This window comes from Pholis gunnellus, assembly GCF_910591455.1.
Source record: "Pholis gunnellus genome assembly, chromosome: 14".
Classification (NCBI taxonomy): domain Eukaryota; kingdom Metazoa; phylum Chordata; class Actinopteri; order Perciformes; family Pholidae; genus Pholis; species Pholis gunnellus.
The window spans coordinates 21,205,271-21,218,255 of record NC_136541.1 but is presented as its reverse complement, the minus strand read 5'-3'; the positions used below and the strand labels follow the sequence as shown (position 1 = coordinate 21,218,255).

The following is a 12,985-nucleotide window of genomic DNA, read 5'->3' as shown; positions in this document are numbered from 1 at the left end:
ACATTGGGGGAGCTTTTAATGCATCATCTTTGTAAATGAGTATCTTTGATAGAGTGCTACAGGAATCAGTCCTTAAACCCAGAAATAAATCCCCATTTTTGCACTTAGAATGTTCTTTCTTTGGTTAGATAGCTGACATAAGGTCTCGGCTAACAACACAAGCTTAAGAGATAGATTTAGCTCAACCACATAAAATACGTCAGTAAATACCCCATTTGTGACTGTTGAAGCGTTGATGTGTGTTGAAAATGGCGGTTGCTAACATGTGGCTAAAGCAGACGACTAAACGGCATCACGCCGACTAGTCCGCCTTTATCTTAGTGGTGGTGATGTGAGACCATTTCATTTTGTAGTAGAAACCCAAAACATGTATGAACCTGAAAATGAGCATGATCACATGCAGCAAACATGCTAATGGGGCAGAGCTTTGCCTCTGAAAACTAAAACAGTTTGAAAGTATGTTTTGGGATTGCAGGGGATGACTTTGTATTCATTGTCTGTTTGGATGTGCAGACAGCATCTTGTTAAAAGACGAGCCAGTCTAATCTCACCCTGCTGGCTGTTAATCCTCAGTAATGATTGCTCTACATTTCGTCCTGCTGGCTCCCTGGATGTTTCTACAGGCAGCAAATTGTGTCACCCACTCTCATTATTTCATAAATGTTTAGGTTGTGTTACAAAATCTAGTTTAGAGTTACCTTTTATACAGCATGTAATGCATACATACACCAACTCAGCTCCATCCACACAACCACTTACAAACACATTCATGCAACACACACACAGATGATGTAATCCAACATGGTTTTTCTCTATTGATCCAGTTACATACTTAAATGTATTTTAAGTTGCATGTCTTTCATATGAATCCTTCAGAATCAGGCAGAAACATTTTTGAATAAAATGTTGTATTTTGAGGCAACTGCAGCCTGCACAGTATATAACAGTATTGTGTGAAATAAGATTGCGGTTCCCTACTCAGCAACCCTGCCAATGGTGAAGTCTGTTTATAGAAACAAAGTCTAAATCCCTTACAATATAGTAACAGAGACACAATAACATGTGGCCTTGGAGCTACCATTAAGAATAGGCAGTCAATAATCATTAACCAACAATTTTTGCGACTCTTGTGATCATTACATTTGTGGTTACATTATTTTTAGCTGTAGAAAACTAGGCTCAAGGCATCAAGGCATATGTACTCATACAAATCATTTGAAGTTATAAAACACTCAGTGAGCACTTCCCTGTTGAAAGGACGACTGTGGTCACTGGTGAAAAGACACTCAAACTGGGTTCAAAAGAAAACGTTTTTTTACCGGCTATTTTTATTTGAAGACGTTGATTGATGTCCACATTTAGACCATATTTCAACAGAATTTCCAATAGTGAATTTGTTCATCCTCTACAGTGTACTAGTAAGGCTTAGAAACCATATCCACATTTCTCAATTGAAAACCAATTTTGCACATCCCGCTGAAATCTGATCTAAACGTGAATGTCTTCAACCAATCAGTGAAAAAACTATCACTTTTAAACGTCTTTTAATCATCACGGTATTTAAAACGCATTTTAAACAAAAAAATGCTCACAGATACGAACAATATACATAGTAACACATCAACAGTTTCTACTTAAAGATCAAAGAAAACCATGGACACAGGCAATTTGTGCTTAGTTTGTATTAAGCATCACTTTAAATATAACACGTTCTTTATATACAACTACAATTAAATAATATATGATTGTTGACAGTTTAGACAATAACAAAACCTCCCTTTAAATGTCGTTGTCAGAGCAGTAACAGGTTTCAGAAGGTCTGGACATGTCTGTGGACATCTGTAAATAAAACAAGTTTTAAAGATAAATATTCACTTTTGAACCAGTTTTAGATGTCTTTTCACCGGTGACCATAGTCGTTTTCTAAAGGTCTTTTTAACGGAAAGATGCTCACTGGAATATTACACAGTATCATACTGTATATTGTTTGTATGTTGCTGTATCAAACAGCAATGTTTTGAAACTCTTCTTGTTTGCACATCACTTTTGTTTTACTTACTTCCTCCCCATTTAAACTATATGTAGTAAAAACTCACTTTATAACGTTGGGCTACAGTGACAGCCCATAAAGACAGTCTCCAACATTAACTTACACACGTTTATATTTACTGTTGGTCCATGCTGCAGTACGCTACAAGCTAACATTATAACGCTACAAGCTAACAGCCTAGCCCACATCGTGAGTAGCAGAAAATAAAACTAAAGGTGCTCATTTCAATCCAGTGGTTCAGTGCTGGGCATATGCTGGGTATATCGGTTCATCCGGGATACCGCCGGATGATTACATATCTCGTCTGGCCTGGGAACGCCTCGGGGTCCCCAGGAGGAGCTTGAAAACATTGCTAGGAGGAGAGTCATCTGAACCTCCAGACCCTGCTGCCCCCGCGACCCGGCCCCGGATAAGCGAAAGCCAATGGATCGATGGATAGATGGATGGATGGATGTACAAAAATGAAATAGGGGGGTTAGGGTTAACCCTAACACTGCCTATTATGTTTCTATAAACTGTATATGCTTCAAATAGGTCACAACACAAAGGCCAAATGTATGCAAGCGCACACTAGTGAATTACTTTGTAATGTGAACACTATATTTTTACTGCTTGACCTCACAATCGTCACGACTTAAGATAAAAAAGGTTTCTGCTATTATAAATCTCCAGGCCACGAATCCAGTGTCCACGGGAAAGGTTACTTTCTGCAAATTTGCAGAAAGTCATTCTTCCACAAATCTTAAGTGTAGACAACAAACCTACTTGGTTATAGGCTTAAGAAGTTTGGGTTACCTTGCATGGTAGCTGGATTTTCACGATGTCACAAGAATACGCAGGAATTGCGGGATCACATATCACGCGACAATCAGGCTTCAAGTAATGCGCTTATGTTGCGCAAACCAGTGCACGGGCCAATCGGTGCCCTGTGAAGAGCTTAGGTGTGTGCGAGACGAAGGCCCCTGAAGAGGTTAGCCGAGACAATGCAATAGCATCAGCTATATCAGAAATGGAGAGTATTCCAGGTTTGAAAGAGTAGCAAAAAATGGCACTGAAGGCTTTTCCTGAATGAAAAATATGTTTTTGCTCTTCTCCCAACTGGCTTAGATGGTGTATCCAATCATCTGCCACAGTACTCTTTCAAAGAGCCTGCCCTTTATCAAACCGTTTCCAATGATGGTTTCTCAGATGGTTCTGAGTAACAAACTATCTGGCGGTTCAGTTTAATCTTATGGATGCGAGAGGCCTAAGATCATGGAGGTTGGGCGTAGGATTGAGAGTGGTGGGGATAAATAGTTATTGTTATTAGTACTAGCACTATTGATACCAGGTGTGCTTCTACTGGTAATACTGCCTCAGTAGTGCTACTACCACTGTTTTTATAATAGCATTCAAATTGATTTGAACTCTTATTTATTATTATGCTGAAAAACACCAAAAAAAAAACAATACAAAAAGATGAAGGAAATATAACCGCAAACAGTTTCTAAAAGACAAGAACATGTGTTATTCAATCTAGAAATGAACAAAACTGTAGTGGTGCAATGTTTTGTTCGAACACTGGAGGGTGCTGTTAACCTGATTATCAATAACCCCTTCTAGATAATACTGAATTTGCAACAAATATTTAATGATAAGACATAAAATGGCCAAAACAAGCTACAAGAGCATTATCATCACAATTATTTACAGAAATGGACCTGTCCAAAAGTTTACATCACTAAATGTTTTTGCATGGGACCAAAATCTTTACCAAAAAAAATAGATGTTTATGATAAAATGATAAAAATGTTTAGTGTAACAGATAAACACTGACACTGATGGAAATATCAGTGGAATTTTCAAAGACAAAGAGACAGAAAGGGAAAGAGATGTGACTACTTCCAATTTATATTTTAAACACAATATCTTTAAATTTACTTCAATATGAGGAGTAAGAGTACATGTATTCAGAGTGGCTTGTTGAACAGAATGGTACAATGATATGAATGTGTTGATAATATAACTGGTCATAGAACATAAAGTTAGTATGTAGCCAGAAAACATACTAAACCCTCCTTCTGAGACAGAAACCTATAGTGTTCCTCCAGTGTCCGTAAAACCAAGGAGCTGATTGTTTCAATGGAGCTGAGATGCAGTTTTAAGTTCTCGGAATCAGCATCACAAACCTGGCATGGTCATCATCACACATCTCCATCCTGGTAAAGAAAGCTTAAAAACGGCTGTGTTTTTGAGGAAAACTTAGGAAGGCTAAATGAATGTGCCAAGTTTTTGTAAACTTGTACAGAGGGGCAATAGAAAGCACCCTGACTGGAAACACTACAAACTGACATTAAAGGTGTGTACGAGACAGGACAGGAGGGCTCTACAGCGGGTGATCAAAACATCGTACCCATAAGCATCAGTGATATTGATGAGAAGAGGAGCCTGAGAGGAGCTGAAGGATATTAAAAGACAAAACCCACCATAGCTACAACCTGTTATTAACCTGCTGCTGTCTGGAGAGAGATACACAAGTATCAACTGATGAACCACCAGACTTCAGAACGGCTTCTTTCCTCTGGCTGTGAGACTCCTGAATTCATCCTCCACTCTCCATATATAACGATACAGTTTTTACATTGTTTTTACAACAGATATAGTTTTTGTGAGTGTGTGTGTGTTTGTGTGTATTTTGTAGCAAAATGGGACAAATAATCTATTGCGCAACCCTGTTGTACGACAACAGCAAACGACCCTTGTAACCCTGTAACATTTCATGTTTGGAGTATATAGCTGCAGTTTTTAGGATAGGTGGTTAGTAACACCCTGTGATATCAGGGACAAACACAGTTATAGTAAGATTTGTATGGTTCGTGACATATTTAGATTATGGACAGCAAGTTAATCATCAAGACAAAAATGCAATCTAGGTCGGCTATGAAACTGGTTTATTTGCAGTGTCTGGTTCCCCATGGGAAATATTTCATATCTCAAGCAATATCTTCAATAAGGTTTTTTGTTCTTTTAAAAGGCTTTGAATATACAACTAGTGATAGTCACTCCCAATAGGATGTTTTCATTGTTTCTTGCTATTATATGTCCTGAGGACAACTTTCCACCCAAAAATATCCATTATAAAGAATCATTAGGTTACTGTAGGCTACTTACTGTAGCTCGGTATACATCACTCTCATACATTTTCCATGCCTGCTTATTTTTGGACCTTGTGACGGCAAGTCAGGCACAAGCACACCCAGTGGATAGCTAGGTGATGGTAACTTTCCGTCTGAATTTACACCCTCACCAAAAAGACAATCTACATCTACGTCATCTTCTCCCAAAGGTGGCCGGCGACATCACACATGTGACATTCATGGATCATCGGAATACAGAGCTATAGCAAAGGCGGCGTTTGTTTTCTGAGATGCCAGCTATGAGCGGAGTTGAAAGTAACATCAAAGAGAGACAAGACGCAGCAGTGTATTATTAACGCCAAGCTCCGATATCCGGAGTAAGAATCGGTCATTAGTATCATTTTTAAAAATTCATATACATGGTAAAATCCAGACATATCAGTGGAACAATATCAGAGACAACATGATCATTGCCAAAGCACAAACAAAAGCCAGCAAAGCTGTATGAGGAAAACACTATCTGCTGATGAACAACACAAACAAATGAGATAAACAAGACATCAAATGACAGCTCCTGTGCTGAACATACAGTGAGCGAAGACTGTATCACTGTATCACTGTTCCTCTCTCCTCTTCGACAACCAGCGCGTTGTTACACCATTAAGTCTAAAAACCACTGGTTGACCCGTCCCGGTGTGGTGACGGTTCCCTAAAGGAAGGTTGGGCCACATCTCGTTACACCCATCAAATAAATGTTCATGTGCGCTCAAGATTGGGTTGTTATAATTTTACAACTGCACCTGAAGGCAGCGGGAGACGGGAGGCTGAACAACAGGAGAGGGGAGAGAGGCGGGGGAGACAGACCCAGCTGCTAGCGCACACAGGAGACTGTTTACCACAACCTCAACACTATTGTGCGGTATTGGCGCTACAGATAAAACCACATTTTAAGCATGTCCTTTTTGCTGAGATGTTAACATTACTCCACCAGCAGTTCGTCGGGTGGGTCTAACACGGCAGGAATGTGCGCCCGGAAGCTAGCTAGGTTAACGTGAAGATAAAAAGGGCATCTCTCTGTCTTTTACCGTGCAACACGGACGTAATCTCCGCATGACAGTTTCTGTGTTGAACATTTGTGAACCGTTTCGGCAAAACCTCCCGCTGCCCAACGGACCTACCGGTCCTGTTTATATAAAGAGCAGGAGAGGGGAAACCACCAAGCTGTCAAGATGAAGTTCACAGAGCATCTCTCCGCTCACATCACCCCAGAGTGGAGAAAACAGTACATCCAGTATGAGGTAAGTTAGCTTCATATTAAACCTACACTCTGCTAGCCAACCGCTAACTCCCTGACTGGCTAACTGGCGGTTTGGCTACATGTCTTTCCAGTTTCATACCGGTTATATCTGTTCGGGACTAAAGTTATATGAATATAGTTGGAGCTTCCGTGTCCTCTGTCGTTACACAACAGGAAGAGAGGAACTGCTTCATTTGTTACACCCTAAAAACCAAGCGACAGCAGCCCCCTAGTGTTAGCTAGCTAGCGTACTAAACAAGCTAGGTTTGTGTGTTTGCTGCTCTGCAGGTACCTCGGTCACATCAGTGTGTACTGAGCTGTTACACACACACCGGCCGTGTGTCTGTCCGCTACACTGCTTGGAATGTGATTAGGAGACAAAAGGCATCTGGCTGAGTCATCATTTACTGAGCTCATGTTCGTTCATTCTGCGTCCCCACATGATGTCCAGCCTCAGCAGTCCGATCCTGGTGTTTTATCATGAGGGTGCACGGGGTCAGTCGGTGACAAAGAGGGGCTGATAGCTCAACCTGCGACCTTTGACCCATTAGTGCAATTCAAATATTCCATTCAACTCGTACCTCTATGGTGCCTTGCTTCATATTTAGTCTGTAAAGTAAACAAAAAAAAAAATCCAAGAACGGCTTTACATTTGCGCTAACAATTCATTAACCTTTTCAATTCAATTATTTTTTGTTGCCCAAAAGGACACATTTGCCTGAGAGGGCTTTACAATCTGTACAACATGTACACATTGATATTCCGAGGATGCTGTCAAGGTTGTATACTGAGTTTGCAGAAGAAGTAGAAGTAGAAGTAGTAGTACAGCACATTTATACACAGCAGGCACATGGTGCTGATCCTGAGAGAATGCCAGTTCTCATGTAAGTCTTATTAAAGCTATATCTAGCTTATAAGTGACATTCAAAGCTGTCCAGCACAGAATTTCATTTGTTGCTTTGTTTATACTCGTGCAGACGACGCACAAGCTCCGAGCATGAACTCTCTATTCTCCAAAACGTCTGAGGGCCTACAAACTAAACTAACTTTAACAAATAAAAAACACACCGAGTGTAACTCATAGATATGCTCATAGAGTGTAGGGGTAACCAGCAAAAAGCCATAAACCAACTTCCACAATGCCGAGGAGGGATTGTAACTATCTGTAAACTCATATCTCATATTGCCTTTGTACAAACCCTGTAAACAAAGAAGTCAAGTATTAATTTTACTATAAAGAAACGAAGGTTGAATATCCTGTAAAGAATTTGATTTGGCTGCAAAATATTTAGTCAAATGGAGATTTTGAAGTCCACCTGTTTCTAAAGTATCTTTGTAGTTTCCTTGACATGTAAACAGTGCTTTTATCAGTGAACTATCTGGCACAGTCACGTGATATCGCATGCTAAGTTACAAAAATTCAGAGATGCACGACCAAGCGCCGTGACCACTGCGTGCCCCTCGTGCCGGCCGTGATTACGCCATTTGGTGGCGCGCGCCTTACAGCGGGTTCTCCCGTGCTAACCTTCCTTCCAGCCGGCCCAACAATATGGCCTGGGTCTCCAGCACCGTGGCTCCAATGGGGTCCCGCCAGAGCTTTCGACTGCAAGTCGGACGTGGTCCATGGTGGGCCCACTGGAGTCTGATCTGAAGGAGTCCAGCTTTTTGCGTGGACCCTGACCTGGTGGCACTGATGACAAGCTTTAAGATAGCTATACAGAAATAGCCATTCTTCTTGCTGATGGCCTTTTTTTTATTTATGTAGGTCATATATCCGTATTAAATGAAGACTGTTTCATTACGAGTTCCTCACGGTACCTTTTGTAAGAAGAAAATAGCTATTACTGGAGACTGGAACACTATAGGTGTTAGTGGCAGCATGTCTGCAATCTGTAGTAACAACCTGAAAATGATTGAATATGGATCTGACACCCAAAAAGTAACCTTTTAACTCCACAACTTATTTTTCACAAGTTATGCTTCAAACACAATTAAGTTGCTCAGGCTAACTTGTTTGTATGATAGACGTACGATTTGAGGAATTGATCTGTAAGATCCCCACTCTGAACAGTGAAACCACACAGTTTAGTTGCGATTCTGGAGTAATGTTAAGCGCAAATTTGACTTTACTTTGGTCGAGGACAGGCTTTAACCAGACGACAGCCAAGAGTTTCTTTGTAATTTCAACTGATGAATAGGCCCGTTACCTTTGCTCTTAAATGGTGAAAAGAACCAAAAGTAGGGCTGCAGTTATCAATTAGTTTCATTATTGATTAACCCGCAGACTATTTTCTTCTTATAATATCAGTCAATGAAATGTAAAAGAATAGTGAAAAATGCCCACCACAATTTCCCAGAGCCCAAGGTGATACCATCAGTTTGCCTCTGTCCTTCCAACCATCACACATGACAAAGAAAAGCAGTACATCTTCACAATGAGATGGTGCAACAGTGGACTGTGTGTGTGTGTGTGTGTGTGTGTGTGTGTGTGTGTGTGTGTGTGTGTGTGTGTGTGTGTGTGTGTGTGTGTGTGTGTGTGTGTGTGTGTGTGTGTGTGTGTGTGTGTGTGTGAGTGAGAGAGTGTGTGTGTGTGTGTGTGAACAGTCAATGTATTCATTTCCTCTATAATTTCACTTGAAAATGTTTAGGTTCATTTAGCACTTTAGTTCCTTAATGAAATGAGAAAATAATCTACCATGTATGTTTTTACTTCATACAGGAGCAGACAAAATAGCTTTTAGCATGTGCTTATTTCCTATAGACTATTTATATATGGAGTTACCAGAAAACATGCTACATGGAGATATTAAATTGGGACAGAATATTTTGGCCATATCTTCCAGCCCTACCTGGGACCTTAGTGAATGAGTTGGTCTATCAGGAATGGGTCTTGTTGATAGAGAAACACTAGTGTTAGATAAAAGAGTTTTCATGGTTTTCTTGGTGCTATGTTGAATGTTTGTACATTTACTGTAAAGGAACTTTTCCTGTTTCTAAGCACCAAATAATGCACTGGTGTATTTTTGCTACAGTTGGAGCTCGTAGGGTGAGGAAAAGGAATATCACAATGCCGCATAACATAATTTGTTGTCACAACCCATCCCAATATACGTGTATAAATAAGCTATGAAGTTGCATCAATAGGTGAAATATATTGTTTCTGTGCTGTGAGGTCAGATCAGGACTGTAGCTATGATCTCTCTCCCCCTCTGTGTTCCTGTAGCAGCAGTATCTGCATTGTTTGGTGGTTGCAGTATTCTCATAAGTCATCGCCGGTGCTCTGCATAGGCACATATTGCTACAGCTCAGGGGGACTGCAGCACATTCCTTCAGCTAGTGCCACAGAGTCTGTCACCAGACCAAAACCTGGCAGAAAGATGGTCTGGAATAGCTAAACATCTATCTAAATCTATAGGTGTATGTATGTGTATATATTTGTATGTATACATTTATATATATATATGTATGTGTATATATACAGTGTTTGTGTGTGTGTATGTGTGTACACACACACACACATACACACACACACACACACACACACACACACACACTTCAATTATTCATTGGTTCATTCATGGATTTGACTGTTGTTCCATTCAGTATGAAGCAGAGCTCAGATCTCAGTCATCTCCTCTGCCTTCCTGACATTGTTTTACTTGCGTGTTCCTTCTGCAGCACAGTCACATTCAGCTTTGAGCCAAAGGTCTTTCTCTACAGTTACATGCAGTGTGTTGAGCAGCATCAGCAGTGCTGTTCAGTGTTATATCAGCCTACCACCCGTTTACAATTCACCCCAGCTTAGCTCGGCACCAAAGATCCAAACAACAACCAAATCAGCTTCCGTAATTACCAAACCTAATAGCCTCGGGTGAATGAGAATGCTTCTGGAATCCAGACTAGCCTGTAGGCTGTTGGATATTGTCTTCCCATGTTTTCTCTGCTGAAATGACCTTGGTCTGTGTTTGAATACAGTACAGAGCACTGGTTGGACACTAGGGGTACACAGAGAATCTCAGGTAGATGTGTGTATAGGGTTTACATGTTGCCCTGCATGTTATTCACTTTACCTCTGTTGTCGGCTTCATATACAAAGTGTTGCCACATAGGTTTTCTTTGAGACTATGTCATGTTTCGTCTCGTCACCCCCCCAAAACACACATGGACTTTCTATTAAACAAACGCAACATTTCAAGTGAACCGAGCCCAAGTGCTAGTGGCTACCTAATCAGCACCATTAATCTCCTCAATACAGTCAGGAGATGTGACTTGTGATGTTTTTTGCTGTTGTAATGTTTATGTACTGAGGTGGGTCACACATACTCGTATTGAAAAGATGCAACTTCATCATGGACTTTACAGTCACATTTTGAAAGCACTGTTTAAATATACAAGCAGTTCAGATTCATCCTACTGCTTTTATTAATTGATGAAAAAGTAGCCATGTGCAGTAATATAGAATATTCAGGATGAGATGCATTGAGCATTCAAATAGTTAACAGTTGAATCGTGAGGCCAGTGAAAATTCACACCTGGACATAACTTTCTTTAAACCTACCAACTGTAGAAGTTTCTTTCCTGCAATATGCAAATAAAAATTAGGCTAAAAAGTTAAAAAAAACATTCAGTGAACTGACCCCAAAGCTTTACAGCAGCCCACTGCTGGAGCATTTTAGGGTTAGGATGGGTTAATCTCACAGGTCAATTTTCATGTACGTTGATGTGTGTATGCATATGACAATTGTGATTAAAGTTTAGTTTCGGTGCCATATTTTAACTCTAAATTCACTCTGGTTAAGGCATCATAGCTCAGGTCTAAAGTTATTCTCTTAAAGGAGCAGTGTGTGAGGTTGCATAGTCGTCATTCCTTCTGTCCTCTGTCTGCTTTATCTCAGCCAGCACAGACGTTTACAAGAACCAACCAAGATAAAAGGACTACATACTGACTTTCTGCTCGGAAATGTAACGAGTGTAGTTGTCATCAACTCAAGTAATCTTCACTCCGCCTCTCTGCTCACTGACGTGTGTGTGTGTGTCTGTGTAGTTGGAGGAGCTCAGCCCTGACAGAGCAGTGGAAATGCTCGCTTTAGCGTGATATTAAATTATACCAAAACATTAAAAAGCACCTGTAACATCGGAGCTAATCAATACTCCGCTCTTTAATAATCTGGGGCACGTTTGATACCCAGTTTCGGTAGAGCAATCTCTAACTTTAAGTGATGCGATCAGCTCTCTAGAGCCAGTGATGGTTGGTGTTTGTCCATTCTGGGCTGCTGTAGAAACATGTCGGACTCTGTGAAGAGGACCCGCTCCCTCAGTGTATATATAAATTAAAACCATTCTTAGTTTCAGGTCATTGTACACTAATGAAAACACAGTTTTGCATATTAAATTCTATTTCTGCCAATGAATCCCCCGAAATGTTTCACTGTTCCTTTAAATCGTACGTTGAGTTCTTGTATGAGTCCTCATTAGCTGCAGTCCAAATAAATTGAACAGAATTGTTGTTAATTGATTTTCTGTCGCCTGGCGACTAATTGGTTATGTGACTAATTATTTCAGCAGTAGTTGAACTTCTGTTACCTGGCCCGGACAAATACACAGTGGATCGATGTTATGTAACGCTATCAGGCTCCAGACTAACCTTTCCACTAGTAGCACTGGTGCTACATACTTTCTCCATTGGTGTAACAGCACATGATTTGGTCGCACCCTTTTTGGTATTAATCAGTGCTGGAAAGTATCCAAGAACATTTACTCAAGTACTGTACTGCTACTCTCCACCCCACTCACAGGGATAGATTGGACTTTTTACTTCCCTACATTTATTTATGAGTATATGACATACTATGCATAGTTAAACAGTACATTTAACCACCCAGCAGTATAATAAAATGAGCTCTATCTGGTATATATAATAATGTAACAACTAAAATGGCTATTTGGCTGCATAGTGAGTACTTTTACTTTTATTCTTAAGAAAGATTTTGAATGCAGAACTTTCACTTGTGTTTTTTACATTGTGACCTTAGTACTTAAATAAAGTAAAAGATCTCAGTACTTCACCCACCACTGGTATTAATCAATGACACTTATCATCAGTGGCGAGTGAGTCAGAACCTCTCACTACTGTCCCTCCCCACCAGCCTCCTGCTCTCTCTCCTCATTTAGCTTTTTTAAAATGATCAGCTATAGGCCGCTTGATTTTTGGATTGCGGTAACGGCTAAATGGATTGTTTTGTCTTCTGCCATATGTACATGCGCATCATGCACTGCAACATATATACATATGGTGTTTAAAAAGTCTCAACCTGCACACAAAAAAGACAGGTACATGATCGTGGTACAGAAAAGCATCCTAGCATGGGATCTCTGCCTTGAGAGCTCAAATGCGGTCCCACAAGCATGCGGTTATGATGAGCACTCGTCAAGTTGACTATTAACCCTTTGGAGGCAGGGATGGAATAGACAGTGGCTGATTTCTCTGCTCCATAATGATCATCATGCACTGGCACAGCCTGG

The 12,985-nt window shown here is 40.4% G+C and overlaps 1 protein-coding gene across 1 annotated transcript in view; it reads left to right on the top strand.

Moving 5' to 3' along the window:
* The first annotated feature begins 6,051 nt into the window (after positions 1-6,051).
* LOC306706376 (xenotropic and polytropic retrovirus receptor 1 homolog) overlaps positions 6,052-12,985 on the top strand; it is a 57,901-nt gene continuing 50,967 nt past the window's right edge. Inside the window, exon 1 of the mRNA XM_079173439.1 lies at positions 6,052-6,464. Within this exon, the coding sequence (XP_079029565.1) occupies positions 6,396-6,464 (69 nt within the window). The 5' untranslated portion in view covers positions 6,052-6,395. The remainder of the gene's footprint in view (positions 6,465-12,985) is intronic.